The 23730-nt window shown below is 41.6% G+C and overlaps 1 protein-coding gene across 1 annotated transcript; it reads left to right on the forward strand.

Moving 5' to 3' along the window:
- Positions 1 to 1483: 1483 nt before the first annotated feature.
- Positions 1484 to 22800, forward strand: ccn4a (cellular communication network factor 4a). The gene is made up of 7 exons (XM_015973302.3): positions 1484 to 1617; positions 10838 to 10939; positions 14936 to 15316; positions 20741 to 21029; positions 21272 to 21526; positions 22072 to 22265; positions 22346 to 22800. Exons 3-7 carry the CDS (start codon positions 15269 to 15271, stop codon positions 22643 to 22645), a joined length of 1086 nt encoding a protein of 361 aa, XP_015828788.1. The 5' UTR covers positions 1484 to 1617; positions 10838 to 10939; positions 14936 to 15268; the 3' UTR covers positions 22646 to 22800.
- Positions 22801 to 23730: the final 930 nt, after the last annotated feature.

Below are 23730 nucleotides of genomic sequence, written 5' to 3' on the forward strand. Positions count from 1 at the left end.
TTACATTTTATATCAAGGCTTGATTACTGGTATTGTTTGTTTTTGGCATTTCACAATCCCACCTCTCGCGTATTCAGCTGGAGCAGAATGCTGCTGCACGGCTGCTCACTGGGACGAAAATGATGGAGCCCGTTACTCCTGCCTTGGCCTCATTGCACTGTCTGCCTGTTTGTTTTAGATTCCAGAACAAGGAGCTTTTATGGGCTTTTAAATCTTTGCGTGGCCGTGCTGCTTCTGAGCTACTGGATTTTTACTCCCCTGCACGGTCTCTGAGGTCGGCCGATAGGATGCTGGAAGTCCCAAAAACAAGACGTAAGCTGACAGGGCTTTCTCTGTAGCGCCCCCTAGGCTCTGGAACGTGCTGCCTTTGAGAATTAGGTCGGCCTCTTCACTGACCGGTTTTAAATCTCTTTTGAAAACCTATTTTTATGATTTGGCTTTTAACTCAGCTAAGTGTTTTTAATGGTAGCTCTTAAACTTTAGTGTTTATGCATTTTTATCTTTTTAAATTCTGTGAAGCACTTTGATCAGTTTTATACTGTTGTAAGGTGCTATACAAATAAAGCTGCCTTGCCTTGTTTTGCCTAAAGTACCATGGGGGGGGGGGGGGTTGTAGAACCCTAGTAGGGGTGATATCAAAGACAGACTATTCACCTTTTTACCATTTAACAGAATACACTTATGTAACCTGCTCTGTACTACATGAAAACAGAATGGTTGAGACACTCACCAAAGATAAAATGAAAACATTTTTTGTGAAATAAAAGTATGATAACAAGAGGAACCACATGCACCAAATTCTAGCTATTTCCTCGAAGGGGCGGTGCCTAAAACCACTACTGCAGCCAGCCACTAGAGGGCGTTTTGATTCTTTGTTAATTCTGCCTTTCATTCCGACGTCTGTGGACGTGTGGGGGTTTTCCTCTGTTGCTGCTATAATCCACACTGTCTTCTAACGGCTGTAAATTCCTACTGTGTTCACGGATAATCTATGGCTTTCAAGTTTGAAAACCTCAAGTGACATTCTATCCGTACATACGTTTGAAATTATTCTACTTCTTTACTTTATTTATGTATTTTAAATCTGTTTTCTAATTCAAAAGGGTTTGGGTTTTAAAGGGTTAAAGAACTTCGCTGCAGTCTAATTCCTGGTGGTGTCTGCTGCAAAGAGTGAAAGTGTACACAGTGTTGATGCTGATTTTCATGTTCTCCTTGTGTACTCCACCATCCCCGCCCTCCACCTTCGCTCACACACACCAAAGATAATGCCGGCTTTCACATCCCGATCCGGGTAACCATCTGTTACCTTTGCCAGTCACCTCTGTCAAGCCCATAATGAGAGTCTGCATCACCTCGCTCCCTTCCACGCTCCAGATGGGAGTGAACTGTTTATCGCTGCGTCATCATCTGGTACCCACTCATTACACGTTGGTGAGCTATATTTGTGATGCACGTAGTCATTATGCACCTGTGAAAGTTGTGTCCGCCCACCTTCAGACTGCCGGTTCTGAGACACTGAGATCCCAGAACTGCCCGCGGGGCAGATCTGATAGAGACGTTAATCCCGTCGTTGGCTTCGGAGGAACCGTGTATTTGCCAACTGGAAACATGTTGGAGGTGATGTATGACTGCATGGAATGTACTCACAGTCATGAGCAGATTGTAGTTGTCATCTTTATTGACTGACGGGTGTATTTTAACTTAATGAGGTTCTTTCTTATACATTAAAGACCTGCAACACGTTCACTCTGCTTGGTAAGATTTAATATTTCCATCTGCTGAAAGCAGGAATGGGTGTTATTTAAACAGACGCAGAGATTCTCTAAAACAGTTTTTCCGCTGGAGGGTTTTCAGATTTCCTCAGCTCTAGCTGGCACTCCAGGTATAGCATCACTTTTCCAGGAAACAATCCACAAGAGAGCTGTGAAAATTTAATGCCAGTTCTTACATTTATAGTCGTTTGCGGTGTGGTCTGCTTACCAGAATGTTATAAACTCAGACCAGGGAGAAAGTCTCCTACTGTGAAACAGAACCAACAGCCAAAGTTACAACATACTAAAATTAAAATTATCATTAAAACTTATGGTCATAATCTAGAAAACATCTTAAATTTGTGTTTAACAGTAAAAACATCCCGTTGTCATGCCAGAAAGCATTTTGTTTTATTAGAATCTGATAAAAATGAGGAACAGACTGTATGAGACTAAATTAGATCACTTATTTGGAAAAACTGAAGTAAAACATTCAGCGTGCTAACTTTAAACAGCCTTAACCTTCTAACAGAGAAAAAAATGAAGACATTATTTTCTTTCTTTTTTATTTTTGCATTTTTTATTATTTTGTGGCTATAAGAGTTACAACCTAAAGTAAAAAAATAAACATTTAATATAATATTAATAACAACGATGAATGATGTAGGTTATAGTGTTTAACTTTCTAGTCCACATCTTTTAAGTGTGGGCCGTACTTCAGTAACACAAAGGGACATAAATGTGATCCAAAACAGATTTGATCATAGATCTGTTTCTGGGTTTCTGTTTATAAATGTAGATCTAATGTTTGATGCTTGCTCAGTAACTTTACAAAGTAAGAACATGTAAGTTTAAGGTTCATTCTCCACTTCTTTGCAGATGACATTCAGATTTATTTACCCATAAAAGTAATCTGTAAGAAATACAACCGTTAATCTCTCTACATGTTTTCCATGATCTTTCATTCCCCTCAACTCCTCAAACATTCACTCTTCTCTAATCAGCCTCATTCAGTCAACCTGAGTATTGTCTAACTGTCTCGCCTGTGCTCTGCTCTCCTCAGTCTCTGTCAGTGGAAATCTAGCGTTCTGTCCATGCTACTGTTCTCTCTCCAAGTTTGCGTCCCTGAATTAATCCCGCAGAATTTTGACCAATGCAGAATTTAAGATCTTGCTATTAGTTTATAAAACTCTTAATGAAATCATGGGGTAGGAAGCAAAGTATTTTACCCTGCCATTTAATAATTCTGGCCCCTTAAAGAAGCAATTTGTAAGACTGACATCCTATGGTCAAATGTTAACTGCAGTTCAATTTTTAAGCAAAAACATTACTTTCATGGTTGTGGCCAGTAATGGATCAGCATCAAGACATTATAAATGACAAGCAAAGATGAGTCATACACAGTAAGTCGATAAGTAGATGAATATATATATATATATATATATATATATATATATATATATATATATATATATATATATACATATATATATATATGTGTGTGTGTGTGTGTGTGTGTGTGTGTGTGTGTCAGCACTCTTGGGTGTTTTATGATCGGGAGTACTTACTACATGTATTACGGTGATTTGTCTCTGGTATTACAGGAAGTGTGGTCGTTTTCCGTCTTGTTGTTAGCTTGCTGTTACTGTTCTGAACGACTCCTTACAGGAAGTAAAATGCAACAACTCACTCATTATTCACTTCACACTCACATTTCACTGTAATATTGAGTTGTTGGACATAAAAAAAGTAGCTTGAGATATTTTTAGAGCCAACTATTTGCCTCTAATTCACAGTTAGCATTGTTAGCTCAACCTCAGTCTCTAGCTATCTTCACCCAACATTAGAGTAAAAAGATGCCGTGGCTTCTTAGGGGTACAAGTAATAACTTCTGGGTCCCTTCTGTTTACTGGCTTCAGTTCTATAAACAACTCTGGAGCTTTTTGCCTGCCGGTGTCGAAATTCCAAGACCGTCGCTGCAGCGTTAGCTCGGTGCAGACTAGGCAACCTAAAAAAAAACCTACTGACTGTAAACAGTAACTACATCCTTATTTCATGTTTAAGGAGAAAAACTGAAAAAAAAACAGCTGGCTGAGAATAAAATCGGTTTCAGTAAAAACTTCCTTCTAACATGATTGAGACATTAGACTGTTTAGTGTAGAATTCTTACAAATTGCACCTTTAATTTTCCCCTCAGCTGTGGTTCGTTGCTTTTCCATCAAGGTCTGAGCTTCATGGCTGATTATTAAAGTGCTGCTGTGTCCTAAATGGCCTGACCTCTTCCATGTGAATATCTCAATGATTGCTGACTATTTTCAATCACCCAGAAGATCAAATCAAATGAAAGATACTTTATTAATCCCAGAGGGAAATTAGAAATCCAAGAAAGTTCAAAAGTACCATCGCAGGTCCAGATGGAAATCTAGACTGCACAGTTTAAATCTGTGGGACAAGAAAGCATCAATTCTGCACTGATATTTACTAATCTGAAGTTTTAACTGAAAAGCAGCCAGTAAAAACGCTTTCGTTTCAGTTGTTAAACTTTTCATTTCATTTTGTGTATTTGAGGGTTTTCATTCTTCTAATGTCACTTCTGAATGCAAGTGATGTGATTCCTGTCGGCTCTCCCATTCCTGACATTCCTGCTTGAGGTATTTCACTCTGAAGTTCGTTTTGTCATCTGTACGCAAGGAATCACACGGACCTGAGTCCAGCAGCAGGTTTCTACACAGCATTTTATGTTAACCCTCTGGAGGCAGCCTCTGTAGATGTGCAACAGTTAAACCTACCTACCTGGTTACTCCACACACGTGTTTCATGAGCATGTTTTAACTCAGAAGTTCCCCTGAAGGACTTAGTTGTTCGTCCTCTTATCAGAACTTATTTTGAGCCTGAGAGGGTTAATGTTTGTAACTTGACCACTTACAGGAATTCAGAGAGGTTTTTTAAAGCTTTTTACGAAACTATTGTTTTTTTATTTGTACAGAGAAAATGAAGCATTTGCTGCTGTAATTATAACAAATGTGCATTTAAAGTGTGACGACTAATTTAAAAAGAAATGCCAGGTTTTTTTTTGTTGGGTTTTTTTTTGGTATTTTCTTTGATTTTTTTCCAGTTGGAGCTCAGAAAAGCTCTCGTTCCTGTGACCGTCCAGCCACAGCATCTCACCATTTGGAGCTTTAATTTAAGGCGTGTAAGCTTCAGTGGAATGTACTATTTTTGTTTTGCTTTGTCGCTCCTTCATGCCCTGTTTCCAACTAATTTTTTGCCAAAACATTCTGCCATTTTTCTCTTTATTACACAGTGAGGCTTTTGTGAGGAATGTGCACAGTTAGCTGAGGCTGTGTTTAGTGGCAAAGTGTGAAAATTTCTAAAAAAAAACCTGATTGTTTTGATGCCTAGAAAACTATCCTTGAGAGGAGACGTTTAAAAGAAAACAAGACTAAGTGTCTTATGGGTCAATCTTTTTCACCTGGAAGGGCCCAGAAGCTGAAATAAATGTTTACATTTAACCAGTCTGATCACATGTTTTTGTAACATGACTTAGGAGTAATTTATATTTTTCATCTTCACATTTAAGATCAGCATCATCATAATTATCAGATATTATCTCATAATTAATAGTTGGCTGTTTTTTTAATCATAGTGGCAGAAATGGGCTTCCATACTTGTTGTTATTGTTTGTTTTGGTTGCATTTGAGCTCCATACACAGATTTTGTTAAGAAAAGACAAAAACATTATCAGAAAGCTTTCCATGGGTTGGATCTCAATCATTTTACTCCACTGTAACGGAATGAAATAACTGTTTTCCACCTAAAAGTCATTTCCCCCCTCTCCTCAGCTGGAACTAATCTGCATGAGATATTGTTCAAGGTCTCAGGCATCAGCTTCTAAACTGCTTCATTTCCAGCCCAAGAGAAGAATGAAGACAAAGGACTCTTTCTTTTTAATAAATCAAAGAACTCTATTTTTAATAAAGCTAATCAAACAAAGTGTTAGTCAATAATAAGATGTTGACCAATCTGTGAAATGATAATGTTATGATTAGTAAGTGTTAAGTAATATGACTTTAATCTAGCTGCACTAGACATCCTGATCACACGTAATGTAAACACATGACACATTGTTTACTCATCCAGTCGGAACCTTCCTTTCTGAAGCGTGGCATAGTCTCTGTGGTGTTTATGAATCTGTCCAACTTTGATTCGACCGTAAATCAAAACATCCAGATTAATAAAACCAGTCCCCACGCCATCTTAAGTTCAATTCACCGCATTCTAAGAGAAGTATCGGACCGGCCATCCGGACTTCCTTTTTAAGCAAAGAACCAACAAGCTGGATAAAATCTGTTGCATTTTACCAACCAAGCAACGGTTCCTTTCAGAATAAAAGCTAAACTCACTGACCCTCAGGGTCCATCCGACGCTGTCACCCAACTGTCACTTTTTACCTGGAGACAATCCAAAGACTAGTCTGTGGTACTGCTGACGCTGTTTCATCGGCTCCGGTACCGAAAGGGGGGTCCGAGGACCTGGCATTCTGGATCTGTACGGAGGTCTCATCCTAAGGGTATGTGTAGAGCGACAAAATGGCGTCTCATGTGTTTATGAAACTCCGATCATAGCTTAAGAGCAAAACATCACAACATCACCCAGACTTGCTTCTCCGAATACGAGAGTTCTGATGACAACATCACTCACACATACACCATCCATCTCACGTCTCATTCACACCAGATCCATTCATCACTTAGAATTTAGAGTTAGTCTTGTTTAAAATTGTTTAGAAAGAAATCTTCTTAAGCGTTTTAAAGGTGACTCTCTCTTCTGTTGTCTCTCTGTTAATACGAAGTGTTACATAATCCCTGCAATAAAAAGTTCCAATCTTCTGGTTAAAAGTACCCAAAGATCCATAAGATTGATTTCATATTTACTATGGAATCTCATGTCGTATGGTTCCTTAAATAATATGTAAATTAAATTCTTACACCACCCTTACATCTCCAATTCACGATCATCTCCATGGAAATTAAACTTATGTGCACAAAACACACAAAAATTCATTTTTGTGTGAAATTTTCATCTCAAAACTGTGTTGTGTGCCCAATTTTAAACTCAAACTGCACCATAAATTCATTCTTGGCAATAAAACCTAACTTAACTGAGGTCAAAGCACTTTGAAGACAGAGGTCAGCCAGGATTAGAACCATTCCTACAGCATTCCTACAGTGGGATGGGCTCGTCCACAAAAACAGAGCAGAACCTCAGCAGATCGGCCGTTTCCAGACCCGTTCACATCCCAAAGACGTTTCTGCTTTTAAAACACACGAGTCAGTGTCCTCATAGAGCTAAAATAACCCTAAAGCAGTGTTTGGTTTGAGTTTTGGCCAAAAGCCCTACCGAGCTGAAACTGATCTGCTTCACTGGGCTGCTGCGTTGTTGACATGAACACAGATAGTGAAAGACAGAGTGGTGACCTGCAGAGATGCTGGGATCTCGCAGCATCCTTAATGCTTTGCTGTGACTGCGAGCCCCCTTGTGCCTGCCAAAAGGCAAACAAACACCATGTGTGTGTGCCGTGTTTGCAACATGCATGCAGATTTTACGTGTGTTGGATTCTGACTGTTGACATTATTCAGAATGTGTATGGTTTAATTAAGCTGCATTCACATGTGATAAAACAAACTGCTTCGAGTTTAAATGAGACGTTTCAGGAAAATTGATTTAAGCAGGAATAAAAAGTGCACCTTGTCCAGGCTTGACTCACCCCACGTTGACAGATTTCTACGGTGTAGACAGGAGGACAAAAAGATTATTTTTTTAAAAGCAGGAGTTTAAATCAGCTTGTCCTGGGTCAGACCGTGTGGAAAGAATGATAGTAAATCACTTTAATCTCAAGCATATTTTTCTTCTTCGTGACTTCTTCATACAAATACCACCGATGGCATCAGCTTAAAATGTAGAGTTGATTTTGGTCGACTTAACAAACATTTGCAAAGTGGTGTTTTTTTTGCGCTTAATAAACTGCATCATCAATAAAAACTAGACTAAAGACTTGGAGAAAAGAGTCTCACATCCATCATTTATGACATGTTTTCATATCAAAGTACAACAAGCCTTAATGGTGTGAAACACAACATTATCTCACCTAGTCAAACATGTTCAGAGCTGTAAGAACATGAAACTAAATAGTCATTGAGTTTCTGACAAGTTCATCATTGTTTTTTTATTCTGTGAATAAAAAATATTTTTGCTGGATTTTGTCAGAAACTTGAGACTTGGCCTGGGTTTGGAAATGAGGAGCTGCTGAGCCCTGATCTCTAGTGTAAATCAATGCCTTATGAGTCATTTTAATAAAAAGCTATGATGCTTCCGTTCTAAGATGCAGATGTTTGCTGGTGCAGAGGTGGGCTGAAAACAGCAGCATTGCTCATTATTGTTAATGATATGCACTAGGGATGAGCGAGTACACCACTATCTGTATCTGTTCAACCAACTAAATTATCTTTAGTGGTTTAACCGGAAGTGGGTGTGGTTTACGTCTGAAATAAATATGGATTGATCAGAAGTTGATATGTGTATTGTTTATTTGAAAACTATTTACAGAGCAGCCTCAGAATTGAGATTAAATATTTTTGATCATAATAGTAAAGGAACTATTACAGAACAAGTTTTTCAATAAAATCTGAACATTAATATTTAAGTGCATGAATTAATACATCTGAACTCATGCAGTAGGAACTAGGAAATATGAAATGCTAGAACCAGACACAACTTTATATATATTTTTTATTTTAATTAGATTAAACTGATTTTTTTCATAACGTTCTTGGCATTTTGCCACACACAAAGTTAAACAAAACAATGTTGATTAAGGTCTGTGTGTGTGTGCGTGTGTGCGTGTGTGTGTGTGTGTGTGTGTGTGTGTGTGTGTGTGTGTGTGTGTGTGTGTGTGTGTGTGTGTGTGTGTGTGTGTGTGTGTGTGTGTGTGTGTGTGTGTGTGTGTGTGTGTGTGAAAGAGAGAGAGAGAGAGAGAGAGAAAGAGAGAGAGAGAGAGAGAGAGAGAGAGAGAGAGAGGAGAGAGAGAGAGAGAGAGAGAGAGAGAGAGAGAGAGAGAGAGAGAGAGAGAGAGAGAGAGGGAGAGAGAGAGAGGGGGGGGGGGGGGAGTTCAAAAAAATAAAAACCCCGACCGGAGCGGAGGTAGTGAGTGACTGATGCAGCACGTCAGCTCTGTCTTGTCAAATGCACCATGTAAGTTACGAAAAAAGTAACTTTAAATATTCAACCGAAAAAGAGGCGAGCTGAAGAAAACCTAGGGAAAACTGAAGAAACGTGAACAGTGAAGCAATCACAGAGAGATCCGTTACTGTCTGTGTGTGTGTGTGTGTGCGTGGATGAACCGGACGGACTGCGCTCCCGACCGGCTAGAGAGTTTTGTGTGTAGGGAGGGGCGGGCGCTCTGTGACTGGCCAATCACAGAGCGTGAAGACAGTCAGTTACCCAATGAGGATTTTCCTTCAGCACGATTACAGATATTTACGAGGTTTACTCGTTTCATGCTCGTATTCGTCAAAAATGCTTTATCCGTACCGGATACTCGTCTGAAACAAGTATCCGGCTCATCCCTAATATGCACACACCTTGCTTCTGAATGGCTAACAGAACACTTTCAGTTACAAAGTCACTATCACCAAGACACACTCTCTCCTTGCTGCAAAAAAATTTAAATAAAGCCTCCCTGTGGGTGGGTGCAAGCCAAGATGGGCGTGGCCATTAATGCTAATTCACAATGTGACATAGATATGTGAAGATTTTCAAATCCTTGTGTTCAACTGTGTATTTTCTATCAGAAGTTAATGCAGAAGACAGGTATAGAAGACTATTTTAATGTTTTGGGTTTTTTTTCAGTTAACCACATCTTTAAGGTGCAGTTCTCCTATTTCTGCAGAACTTCCACAGTGGAAACCAAAGAACTACATTCACTCCTTCAAAATAAGAGTCACAAACAATCTCATTCACGTGAAAACATCTTAATCTTGTAAAAAATATTATTATTTGCTAATGAAATTCATGCTGCCATCTCAAGGGATTCCAGACAAACTAATTTACAGGTTGTGTTCAGATCCAGGTGCTTTTGTTAAAACGTATTTTATCCGAGTCTCTGAAGTCACACTTACACAAGGCATCAGCTGTGTTTCCACAGATATACTTTAGCCAAATGTTATGGTGGCTAATCTTATTTCCAGCATTAATAGTGAAACTGATCAAAGATCAAGATCAGATTAAATCGTGATTTAGCACTCACCTCTTTGCTCCAGGAAATCAGCTTTAGTACAACAACATCATCGGTTCCTCTGCATCAGATGACCGAGTCATCCATTATTAAAACACTTTGACTTCATGCTGCATCAGCTGGAGCCAGCAGATGTTTTCCTCCGTCCAGGACTCTCAGACCACAGCTCTATATAAAGACAGCGTAATTACTGGAGCAGTCTGAGCACGGCCAGCTCACTTCCATACACTCACACAAGCCACTCATATAATTTAAAAAAGGCCCACATATGGCTCACAGCCTGACAGTTTGTCAGGTTTATAAGGAGAGATTTTCAGTTTGAGATTTATATTTAACATGCCAGCAGTCTCAACCTGCAGAAGGAGAAGAAAACGTGAACTTTTCTCAGAAATGCATGGATGACAGTGACTGATTTTACCTTCTAACTCTTCTGCGAATGAACCCTTTGACCTTTACAGTAAAAACATCTAACCGCTCTGAATGAAAAACAACTTTTTTATGACCTAAACTCTTTTTCCCACGAGGAATAACTGATTAACTAATCTTTCCAAAGCACCATTGATCACAACATGCCCTACAGGATGTAAATTGTAAGTCGCTTTGGATAAAAGAGTCTGCTAAATAAATAAATAAACATAAACATAAACTTTTAGGCTTGTCTGTCAGCTCAGAGGATTTTTAATGAGGGGACTTTTATTTTGAAGAGCTATAAGGTCAAATCATAGAGAATGTTGTTACATTTTCTGCTGTCATAGGAAATACACCTCAGTGCTCTATTCTGGCTCTCTTACAGGTAACGTATTCACGGTGGTGTGTTTGGAGTAGATCACTGTTGACCTCTGGTTTTATCTGGATTCAAGCTGGAATGGCCATGGACCCCAGAGTGAACTTAAAGGTCTAGAACACTGAAAACATATTTAAATCTTAATTCACTGCAGGTCTAGCTAGCATTAAAGCTAGCCTGCTGTGCCGAGCTGACTGAAGCAAGACCAGTTTGAAGTGGAAAGTCTTTAAAGGAGTGGCTCACTCGTTTAATCAACTCATTTGCAGTGGTCTCTTGTAAACTGAGTTGAACACAACAGGATTTGGTGTCTTATTTCCTGATATTCAGACATCTCGTCTCTGATTGGATAACAGCAACACAACAGTCTGCTTTGCAACGTTGTTTTATGATTTATCTCCACAAATGACACAAGCCTGGAGGAGTTCTGCTGTGTGGTGGAGCTGCTAATGCTAACAGTTAGCAGCCACGGTTAAAAATCCAGCTAATGCCCTTCAGTTTCATTGATGCAAAACGTTGGGCAGAGAAAATTTAGCCACATCTGTGTAATTTGCTCAGCTAATCCTTCTGTTTGCAGGTAGGTTATTATTTTATTTCAAATAATAAAAGAAAAAAAGAAAAATGTTTGCAACGTTTTTCAATGAGCAAATATACCCTTATGCTGTTTGCTGCATTAGCGGTTCATTCTTAACCACCTGGGATATTTTATAAAAGGAATCGTTCAATAAAACATGCAGGGATTTATGTGTTGCTGAGATAACAGTAAATAAATAGTTAAATAAACAACTGTGTGAGACAAACAAGTCCAGTAAACTTAATATTCTGATTTCATGTCAGTCATCAGATTTCTTGTCAGAGCAGAGCAGGGGTTGCCTCCAACCTGCTTTAATGATAGGACAGTCGTGCAGAAAGGCAAAGGCATTACATGTTTGGCATTCTCCTTCCTGGTTGTGTAATCTCACTCAGTGATGCACATTAAATGTTTATGTAACGCCCCGCAGTCATGGCTACCAGCGCATCAGCCGGATAATGGAGAGCAGATGCAGACACACTGAAGGTGTGGGAGTTTCTCTGCAGACGTTTACCGAGGAGCAACACGGTGTCTGGAGTCTGGGAGAGGCCACGTGTGTTCATCTAGATGGGAAAAGAGAATTTTCTAGAAAACACAAAATGTTTATTTTGTTGAAATGTTCAGAAAATGACAGAATGATCATTGATTCAATGTTATTTCCCCAGTTTGTTGTTGTCTGTCAAAGAGAACACAGTGTTAATATGAATTTATCGTGTTTCAGCTGAAAACTGAGATTTTTACAGGGACTGTATTTTTTTATCTTGTAACACATTTTTAATATTTTTTTAAATTTGAGAAACCCGTCATTTAACTTCTAGTTAGCACTTGGAAATGTTAGAAATCAATCTAATTTCACACCACAGATTTGGTTTTTGTCTGACTGCAGACCAAAAAGTTAAAACAGGCCCCAAATTTTGCATGTTTCATAATTTTAATTGTTTAATAAAAACAAATGAGAGAAACAAACAGGATGAATGGAAAAGTGTGAGAACATGAGCTTGAGAGAATGAAAGTGACAGTGAAAGTGTGCACATCATGCCCTGAAGGGTCAGGTGGCAGCAGCCAGAGCAGAGACGGAAACCAGGGTTCAGACCTGGGGCAGATTTCTCCTCTTCTGTGTCGCCTCCAGGGGGCGGAGTTCTTGGTGGATTATTCTGGATGATATTCCCACCAGCAGCTGTGCCCTTTTTATTTTCCAGCAGCATCAGGCGGAACTTTTATTCAAACTGTTTTATTTCCAAGAAAAAGAAAGGAAAGCAAATCAGCCAAATGTGAGGATTACATCACTGATTTAAAGTGAACATCTGGGGGCCAGACACTGTCTCAGCAGCTCTGACATGGTGTGTGTGTGTGTGGGGGGGGGGGGGGGGGGGGGGACATGCAATGTTTCTGATTAATAATAGACGGGAAAACACTCTGTTCAGAGAAGTCTGACAGTTCTACGTCACACTGTCACTTAACATTCACTGACTCACCCATCTTGACTCACGACGGGGAAGGCTGTTGTTGGTTTAGCATCCAGGAGAGTATGTCTGGTAGAAGCTAACCATTAGCATTAGCAACTGCACCACGCAGCAGAACTCTTCCAGGCTTGTTTTATTTGTGGAGGTAAAACATCAACGTTGCCGAGCAGATAGTCAGCGGTAGTATCGTGTTGCTGTCAGCCAATCAGAGGTGAGATGTCCAAATACCAGGAAATAAGATGCCAAATCCTGTCGCCTGAAGCTACTTTCCTCTCCGGCTGACTTGGACGTCCCTAAACAGGAGAGTCTGAGCTTTTTTCTACAGATTATGACTTACAAGCGTTCATCCCTACTACAGACCACTGCAAAATGGTAAAGTTGGCCTTTAGAAGAAGAAGAAACTATCATTTCTATATATTTAGGCTTTCATCAAGAACCACAACTCAGACGAGTCTCAGAAATTAAGATGCAGCCTGCAGAAAGAAGATGCCCATTGAATAAAATGCTGTGACTGGGTGATATAAAAATGTTATATAAATGTTCACATGAGTCGACATGTTCCTCTCTAAAGTTCAGCTGGACAACAACCAACCTTTTGGGCTGTAATCAGAAATCACCTCTCGTGACCTTTCCCCAGAGTTCTCTGTGTTTTCTACCCTGGAAGAACTTGCTAGAGGAGTTCCCTTTGTGAATCTGCCCTGGATTCTTCTGTGAACTGGAAGATCTGCTGCAAGACGCCTACACCATACATGTATTTTTCTCCACTTATCCGGGGTCGGGTCATGAGGGCAGCAGCCTAAGCAGGAAGGCCCAGACTTCCCTTTCCCCAGCTACTTGGACCAGGTCCTCCAGGGAATCCCGAGGTGTTCCCTGATCAGCTGAGAGACACAGTCCCTCTAGCATGTCCTGGGTCTCTCTTGGGTCTCCTCCAGGTTGAACGTACCTGGAACACCTCACCAGGGAGGCATCCTAACCAGATCAAAGAGCCACCTCAACTGGCTCCTCTTGATGTGGAGGAACAGCAGATCTACTCTGAGCCCCTCCCAGATGATCAAGCCCTGCTCCCATATTTAAGGGAGTGCCCAGACAAAAACTCGTTTCTTTTGGTCACTACCCAAAGCTCGTGACCATAGATGAGGGTCGGATCGTAGATTGACCTGCAAATCGATCAAATCTTTCCTTCACTCGTGAACAAGACCCTGAGATATTTAAACTCCTCCACTTGTGGCAGGACTTCATCCCTGACCTGAAGAAGGCATTCTACCCTTTTTTTACACAAGACCATGGTCACCATCTCCACAAAAAAAAACCCTGGAAACTCCTGTTCCCTCTCCACTCTGCACCACGGCATCATTTTGCCTCCTCATGGGTCCACGTCTGCTAGCTCCTCTGGTGGGATCACAAGGTGACCCGTTCAGCTTGTCCTGGGTCTGCTGTGGAATCTCCACATTAGAGGAATTCCTCACAATCTGAATGTGGACCTATGCCAGTCCTCGTTCGGTCCGTTCACTTGTTATCCCAGTTGTGCTGATAGACTCTGTTTTCTCAGAAGTGCATGAACGCTGCCCGTTGCCAGACTCTGGTGTGATGCTGGACCTCGTGAGCTATGCACGACTCTAAACGTGCAGCTGGGTACTTCCAGTCTCACATTCCAGAGAAAAGCACTTTGCTTTTCTAATGATGGCGTCTGTTTATTTGAATTTAGTGACTAAGGAGAAGAAAAAGTTCATCCTTGATCAAAGCGATGTTCTGAACAGCCTCTTGTCTTTCTGACTGAATGCTTTAATCCTTGGGAAAACTTGCATAGATGAAAGACGTGTTGGATGACCTGGCATGAAAGGTGCATCTGTGCAGTAAAATGTTCAAAAATGTATTGATTCTTCTGAAATTTAAGGTAAAAGTTCAGGCCAGAGGAAAACTGCAAATCTCACAACAAACATGTGAATTTATTCCTATTTCCTGCTGAATGTTCTGTCTTTGAGAAGGATCTTGAAATGGAATCGATCTGCTAGATAAACAAGATCAATTTATGACCAGAGGAGTGATCCTCTGAAAATCTCTGCCCTTTAATCCCAGTTTGATCAAAGCTGCAGAGTATCCTCCGGACCCGCCCAAGCCACCGGGACAGCCCGAACCGTGAGGAGGAGCGGGAGGAGGAGGAGGAGGAGGCTCGGGTCAGAGCGGAGCTGAGGGGAAAACTATGCTGACTGAGCTCTGCAGACTTGACGTCAGCCCGGTCCACGAGCAGGCTGTCCGTCAGCACCAGCAGCAGACTCGGGATCAGGCGGAGATGACAGGTGAGGGCACGAGGATGTAGCACACCTGCGGAGGGAGAGCTGCTTGTCGCGCGCGGGGTAAACAGAGCGGAAACCATTGTGGAATTAATGCGCGTGCAGCTCCTCACGAGGGATGAGTTGGCTGCTGCTGTGGCTTCTGACAGCAGCTGGGCTTCAACAGGTGGGTGAAGACGACTTCCTTATTTAATTATGTCTGCCTCAAATGTTCAGTATTTATGACCGATATTAGAGTTTTATCACATCATGAAAATACCTTTTTATATAAAAAAAACTTCTTAAACTGTAATTTTTTTCACTCCCATCTCTTTGCCTGTTTATTCACTGGAGTTTACTGCCACTTTGTGGTTACTCGGGGAAGTGCTGCTTAAATGACATTATTTTCTTGTGTTCCTAAATTCAGAAATCCCTCCTCATCACTGTTAAGACAGCTGGTGGAACAGTTGTGTATGGGTTAAATAATAACACATTACATCCAAGCAGCGCATAAAGTAAAAATTGTATTTTGAAGCATAAATGAAGCGTTGGGGGATTCGTGCAGAACTGATCATCTTGCATAAGGGGAAACAATTATTAAGTAGTTAAGTACCTAATAAAGATAAATAAGTGATAGGTGCAGAAAGATTACCTCATTACATCTAATCCCATTTTATCATAAAAATGATCAATAACTCATAATGTCATCCATCTGTCTGTGATCTGCTCCCTTTGTCTGGATTTAAGATGAGTTTTTGTTCTGGATCAGTTTTTTCTCCATGAATGAACCAAATGGCTGAGGATGGACTCAACAGCACAGCTGTGATTAAAGCTCGTCTATCAGCATTAGCTCGTGACGCCACACTCCGTCTTTATTTGGATAACATTCCTCTGAAGGCTGACAACAATCTCAGAGAATTGACTGAGGCTGTACTTAAAATGATTGAGTGTATTAGGTCTGGAATCATTACATTAGCCCTTTATGGATGAGAAGCTCAATACTGACGTGAACTCATGAGTCATTCTGTGATTTGTGGCTTCACATGAAATGTCAGACATCTGACAGAATACAGACAATACGTCCTAAGATACAGAATGGTATCATTCAATTCAATTCAGTTCAAAAATACTTTATTAATCCCAGAGGAAAATTGATTGATCATGAATCTTAGCTTCTTAGTTTAACATTTTAATTTACAAACTGTGGAAAAAAAACATTTTGTTTTGAATTTTTGATTTCTTTTGGAGCAAAAAATGTTATGTCATTGAATGAAATAAGTGTAATATTAATGTTTTAATAAAAATATGTGTAATTTTCTGCAGTGTTCTTTTTAGAAACCATTTTTCAATAAGATACTGGATTAAATTGACAGTTAAAGGGTTAGATGGATGCAGGTTAATTGTTTCTGGTGGTTTCTAAAGTCAACTGTGACCTAAAACAGTCACATGTGTACTAGGGTTAGGGTCTTTATACGTCAGGACTATTTCTTCCGACTTCAGAAGTTGCATCGGGAAAAAAATCAGATAAAAAAGCTTCAGGTGTTGGGAAGAAAAAGAAAGAAAAGCACCAATTATCAGGATAAAAGAAGATATCAGACCAGTTGGAAAACAAAACCCATCTCTGAAGTTAGCTTCTGATTCTGAATGTTTGGTGATTCCACTGAAGTTTGAACCACCTGCACCATGTGTCCCAGCTCCAGTTCAGGACTCAAAATACTGGAACTTTTCAGATTTGGAAATTTTTAGTTTACACTAAACACGTCTTCTTTAAAGCATTTTGACTTGTGAAACTTTTGTCCTATCAGTGAGAGTTCAGTTAAAGGGAAACGATGCAGTTTTGGTTTGCTTTTAGCACCCCCTAGAGTCTGTTATTAACTCCACGTTGTAGAACCAAAAGCAAAACTTATCTCCTCGCTGCGCATTCGTCCTTTTAACACCTTAAACTAACAGCTGAAATGTCTCCTCAGCCTTCATCAGTTTCTAGAGGAGAGGTTCATCACTAAATTAAACAAATCAGCTGTGTTCATGGTCTAAAACAAGCAGGAAACATGCTGGAAGCAGACTGCAGCGCTGAGCAAGTAAGCTCCACATTTTGTAAGTCCACAAGGTTCGGACCGGCACTCTGAAGTTGCAAGTGCCATATTCTGGCCACAACGGGCAGTGGGGCTCTGAGTGACTTTTCATTAACCCTGTAAAGAGTCCTTGTAGCACATGCTGGCTCAAAAAATGATTTAAAATATAAAAAAGTTGCATAGCATGCCTTTAAAACCTGCTTTTAAAGGCATGCTTTAAAAGCCTGCGCAGCCACAGATTTCCATCTGTGGCTGCGCAGTGGTGCAGTGGTTAGAGCTGTTGCCTTGCAGCAAGAAGGTCCTGGTTCGCTTCCCGGCCTGGGATCTTTCTGCATGGAGTTTGCATGTTCTCCCTGTGCATGCGTGGGTTCTCTCCGGGTACTCCGGCTTCCTCCCACAGTCCAAAAACATGACTGTTAGGTTAATTGGTTTGTCTAAATTGTCCTTGTGTGTGTGTGTGTGTGTGTGTGTGTGTGTGTGTGTGTGTGTGTGTGTGTGTGTGTGTGTGTGTGTGTGTGTGTGTGTGTGTGTGTGTGTGTGTGTGTGTGTGTGTGTGTGTGTGTGTGTGTGCGCGCGAGCGATTGCTCTTCCTGTCTGTCTCTGTGTTGCCCTGCGATGGACTGGCTCTCTGTCCAGGGTGTACGCCGCCTGATTGCCTGTTGGCCGCTGGAGATAGGCACCAGCCCCCCGCGACCCCACGTGGACAAGTGGGTCCAGAAAATGGATGGATTTCCATCTGAACTCTGACAATAAGGCCAATCAGTCAGATGCCTGAAGATGTTTTCTGTGACCTAAAAGTGTCCTGGAAAGGACGCTATAGAGTTCAGACTCTGGCCCATCTTTCCACCAGACGTGGAATGACAGCGACACGTACTACACGATAGGTATCCACCATTTTAGTGGACGGGTTCCTTTCCACCGGCAGCAAAGTCAAATGTTTCAAACATGTCCCAGAAGCAAAGAGACGCTAACGTTAGGTTTCAAGTGCATTTCTTATGCGCTACGCTTCCAAAACACATCAAACTCCACAGTTTAGATTGAGTCAGACAGGAAGTCACACACAAAAGCACAGCAAAACATCTGGAAACTTCCCAAATGAGTCACGTGCGGATAAACGTACGTCATTTCCTGTGAACCCCCTGTAGCTGATTTAAACAGAAGAGAAAACAAACCACGGACCTTCTTGGAAACATGAAGCTGAAATGTTCCTTACTGGAGACTTGTGTGGATTTTTGAAATCATGCGTGGTGTTGAAATTCTCCTGTGAGTTTGTGACTTTGCAGGACGAGTGGAGTGGAACGCTTCCACTCCCTTCTCACGTCTGAAACGCTCCCGGTGTGGAAGGAGCCCACGGGTAAAACGCTGCGATTGTGCTACGCTCTGCTTTCACGTCCATTGGAAATAAGGGCTTAGTTGCTTAGCTTGCCGTTGACGGTTTCTTTTGTCAGTTGGCGCCATCTAGAGGCGGAAAAAAGTATCGGCCCTTAAGCCGCTCTCCGTGCTTCTGTGATTACAGCTGGAAGCAACGCCTCTCGTTCATGAATGTGCACGTCTAGCCGGCCAACGTAGCAAAAACACAACGTTTTACAGCTGTTATTCCCACCTAATGTGGCTTATTCATTTATAAATAGTTTAAAGACTTACTTGTCCATAAGAAATGTCGCCAACTCTGAATCCTTATAGGTACTTCCACTATGGTGCCCATTCACTATGACTGGCATCTGTACTTAAGCGGATTGGCTGATGTTGAGCAGCGCTCAGGTCAAAGTGCAAGAGGCTCTACAGGACAGGGGCAGACTTAATGCCTACATGACATCACAGTACAGGGTAAGACCATCACATTCATGGGTTTCTAAAACATCATACTGAGTTCCTGAGAGATAGAAAACTCCGGATTGCTGCTTTAGCATGTCTTTAGGTACTTGTTTTGGGACAAACACCTACTTTTAGGAAGTGTGGATCTGTTTGGCGTCTGAGCTCAGTGACACAAAGAATAAAACCAGTCAAAAGGAGGAGGAATTCAGGTTTGTCTGCAGGATTTTGCAACTGTTGATCCCAGTTTCATCACTCTTAAGTACAGGCTAAACTAGGCCCCGACATTCACTTCATAGGATTATCTCAGCTGGTTGTTTAATTCACTTTTATAGTTTAATTAGTTTCATAGCCTGGCTGAATATTAGTGATCATGAAAGCTGTGAATTAGAGGTTATTATGTCTGTTACATAATAGGATTGTTTATGAAGGAAATCAGGATTAAGGCTTGATTAAAGTGTTGCTTATCACAGAGTCAAACATCCGTCTGCATCAAGGCAATAAAATGGAAGCTGTTTGGTGCCTGGTTCATTCTCTGGCACCACATTTAGTCTTTTCAGTTTCAGAACCAACCTTTTAACTTTTCTTTATTTGTCATTTGTTGGTTAACATAAGTCCACATTATAATGACATAGAGATGAGCCACTGGGGGTGGCTCGGGCATCTGGTTAGGATGCCTCCTGGACACTTCCATGGTGAGGTTTTCCATGCTCGTCCAACTGGGAGGACACATGAAGGAAAACCCAGGACTGGGGGCACCTTGGCATTCCCCCTGGAGGAGCTGGCCCAAGTGGCTGGGGAGAGGGAAGTCTGCCTCCACAAACGACCCCGGCTAAGCGGACGAAAATGGATGGATGGAACATTACAGTAGAATGAGCTCAACGAGACAAAAAGGGATAAACACACTCTCACTCAGCAATGTTCAATAAGCAAGAGAGAGAATAAAGATCTATATCCATAACATTAAGTTCATGTAGTAGGTGTTGCTGTTTTAGACCCAAACAGCCTGATGGTAGAAGTTATTCTTTAGATGTTTGGGCAGTTAGACTCCTGAAACATCTCCTTGATGGCAGCAGGGTAAACAGTTGGCTGTGGTCCTTGATGATGCTAATAGCCTAGTGTCTGCACCGTTGAAGATGTCATCCATGGGTCCATCTTTTGTGCCGCCACCAATTCACTATTTTCTGTTTTGATCTCCGACTCTTTGCAGCGCAGCTCCCATACCAGACAGTGACACTGCCCATCAACAAACTTTCGACCACTGCTCTGTGACGTTAGCGTTCAGTCCCAGTTTAATTAGAGCCGCTGACGTGCTTTCTTGGCCACCTTGTCTACTTATCCATGTGAGGTCCTCTGTGAAGTTTATTCCAAGTATATTAAAGCTGCTGACTCTTTTATGCTCTGTCTTATTGATGCAAATGCTCTGGCGTTCCCTTCCTCACTGTTTCTGATAACCTACGATCATCTCTTTGGTTTGACTGATGTTGGCTTGTAAGTTGTGCAGGCACCAGTTACTCAGGGCCTGCACAACTCTATAGACTTGCTCATCATCTGATGAGGCCTGCGATGGTTGTGTCATCCGCATATTTGATGATGGAGTTTGTAGTGTTGCTAGCAACATAGTGATTGGTGATAAATAGGCAGTACGGAAGGGGGCTGAGCACACAGCCCTGTGGTGATCCAGTGTTTAAGACAAATGTTTTTCTCCTGTACTTTCCTCTCTCCAGGCCTACTCCCTGAATTCCACTGCCACGCCACCTTCCACAGCCATCACCTGGCCAACCGCAGAGCCGTACAACCGCACGCGGTACTGCAAGTGGCCTTGTGAGTGCCCGATAGCCCCCCCAAAATGCCCCCCAGGCGTGAGCCTCCTCATGGACGGTTGTGACTGCTGCAAGACCTGTGCCCGGCAGGTGGGTGAGGTGTGCAACGAGGCCGACACATGCGACTACCACAAGGGACTGTACTGTGACTACAGCTCGGACAAGCCTAGGTACGAAAAGGGAGTGTGTGCATGTAAGTGTCGCCGCTGAAGCAAACATCACAGCAGAAACATCCGTTGCATGTGTGAATCAAATTAAACAATTTAGACCATGCACAGGTCCTTTTGTTTGTTTAGAAGCATATACAGCAGCATAGGAATGTCAACAACACACATATAAAAATCTGCATTAAAATTATTCATTAACACAATCTTCCTGCAGTTTCTCATGCGTGCCTCATTAAAATGAGTCCCCTTTGTCGTTGCTGTCGGTCAGATATGGTGGGAACGGGCTGCGAGCACGACGGCGTCATCTACCGCAACGGTCAGAGCTTCAAGCCCAACTGCAAATACCAGTGTGTTTGTGTGAACGGTGCCATAGGTTGTGTAGCCTTGTGCACAGAGTCCCAGCCTCCCAGGGTGTGGTGCCAAAGCCCGCGTCGGGTCAAAGTCCGGGGTCAGTGTTGTGAGCAGTGGATCTGTGACGAGACCAAGAGAGGGCGCAAGACGGCGCCACGACGCGCCGTGGAAGGTGAGGTGTAAACACTACAGGCTCAGATTAGATAAAGCATAAAAAGTGGCTCGTTTGTGTTCTCAGCAGAAAGGATTGGACTGAATAAATGAAACAGAAGCAGCTGTGTTGAAGTTTGGCTAGTGTGCCAAAGCCACCGAGGCAAGAGCGTAAACGTACCTCTTTCTATGTTGCATAAGAGGACAAATTAGAGCCAGACCACGAGACAGACACGGCTTAAGAATGTAGATTAGAAACAGATGCATTTTGAGGAAGAAAAAATAAAAGTGCAGGACAATTTATCAGTTTACGCACTTTGGCATTCTCTGAATAAAATAGTTAGATTTTTGTTTAATCAAAAAGATTTCAAAGTAAAATAAAAAAAACACACACATATGAGCTTTTTTTTCTTCAAACAAAAATACAAAAAACTTCCGAGTGTGAATTTTAAACGCAATAAAAAGCACAATTTATTGCTAACACTCCATAAACTTCTCAAATGTATTTCCTTGAAGCAGGAAATTGCCAAATCTCTAAGTCTGCTTTGTCTCTTCGTTTTGATCCAGCTTTCTCAGCTCAAACCAAGAGCTGGCACAAGAACTGCATCTCCCAGACGACTTCCTGGAGCCCCTGCTCTAAGAGCTGTGGCCGCGGCCTCTCCATGAGGATCTCAAACGCCAACGAGCAATGTGAGATGATCAAAGAGTCCCGTCTGTGCAACCTGCGTCCGTGTGAGGTCGACATCACCAAACATATCAAGGTAGGGAATCGGAACCGTATTGACTCCATTTAAAAATTGATATTCAAGGTCCCAACACTTATAAACCTTAATTTCCTCAGCCAGGAAAGAAGTGTCTGAATATTTACAGGGAGGATCTGCCTTCAAACCTCACCATCTCCGGCTGCACCAGCAGGAAATCGTACCGACCCAAATACTGCGGAGTCTGCACCGACGAGCGCTGCTGCATCCCGTACAAGTCCAAGACCATCGACGTGGAATTCCAGTGTCCCAACAGGTCTGGCTTCACCTGGAAGATGCTGTGGATCCAGGCGTGCTTCTGCAACCTCAGCTGCAAAAACCCCAACGACATCTTTGCAGAGCTGGAGAGTTACTACGGTTACCCAGAGGTCACTGACTGAGGAGCAGTCTTACTTTTCAATGGCATACTATGTCTTCTTATGCTTATTGAAAATGGGAAAATTGTAAATATAAAAATGTGTTTCTAGAAAGAATTTACATGACTATTTGCTTTGGAAGAATATCTGAAGAACAAATACAAAAAGCATTTAAAATATGTAAAGTTTAATTTATTTGCATTTTTAATAATTTTACATCACAGCTCTTCATTTCTAGACACACTAATTTGTTTAAAGGACATTTGTCAAACTAACAGTAGAAGCAGAAATATAACTAACGACATCTTAAAGGTGCATGAAGTAAAGATGACATCCTGTGGTCAAATGTGGGTACTGCAGTCCATGCATTAAAACAAGCTAGCCCCCACTGAGCCAGAAGGTTCTAGATTACAAAGACGAGTCAGACAAGTAAGTTAAAAAGATAAATACATTTCACAGTAATATTGAGTTGTTGGTGATTGGAAAAAGTACCTGAGATAACGTTATTAGCAGACTATTTGCTTCTAAGTGACCATTAGCATTGTTAGCGTACTGTTAGCCTCTAGCCTGCTTCATCCTTTATCAAAGTAAAACAAAAAGATTCCATGGCTTCGTAGGGGTACAAGAAATAACTTCTGGCCGGCTCCTTTTACTGATCAACATTCTTTCTACAACTCTGGAGCTTTTTGCCAGCCGGTGACAAATTTCAAAGGCTGGCGCAGCAATGTTTGTGTTGAAATGCTCACTTATGATTTGCTTTGGAACCAGGAAGAATGAAGGCAATGACTACATCCCTTTGCAAAATTTTCAAAAGGAAACCACTGGCAACCAGTCAGGTGTTCCACAATACGAATATTTTTCTACGGTTTGGCCTGTCGTCCACATGAAAGTAAAGATGTACGCCACCAAAAACGATTCTTTCAAAAACTCAAGACCAAAGTGGAGATTTGCAAATTGTCTTCGGTCATTTGCTTGTGGGTGTAAATAACCAGAGTTTCACGTCGCGGGTCACATTTGTGACCTGTGTTTACACCCACTCGTCTCTACAAGCTCCATTACTGCTCTATATTGAAGACATAGCGACACGGGCCAAGGACGAAGTTGAGGAC

The sequence above is a fragment of the Nothobranchius furzeri genome, chromosome 19 (genome assembly GCF_043380555.1).
Source record: "Nothobranchius furzeri strain GRZ-AD chromosome 19, NfurGRZ-RIMD1, whole genome shotgun sequence".
Lineage (NCBI taxonomy): Eukaryota > Metazoa > Chordata > Actinopteri > Cyprinodontiformes > Nothobranchiidae > Nothobranchius > Nothobranchius furzeri.

Coding starts and splice junctions, on each gene's coding strand:
- ccn4a (XM_015973302.3), top strand. CDS start 15,269: ATGAGTTGGCTGCTGCTGTGGCTTCTGACAGCAGCTGGGCTTCAACAG. Junction 15,317..20,740: donor CAGCAGCTGGGCTTCAACAG/GTGGGTGAAGAC, acceptor TCCTCTCTCCAG/GCCTACTCCCTGAATTCCAC. Junction 21,030..21,271: donor CGAAAAGGGAGTGTGTGCAT/GTAAGTGTCGCC, acceptor GCTGTCGGTCAG/ATATGGTGGGAACGGGCTGC.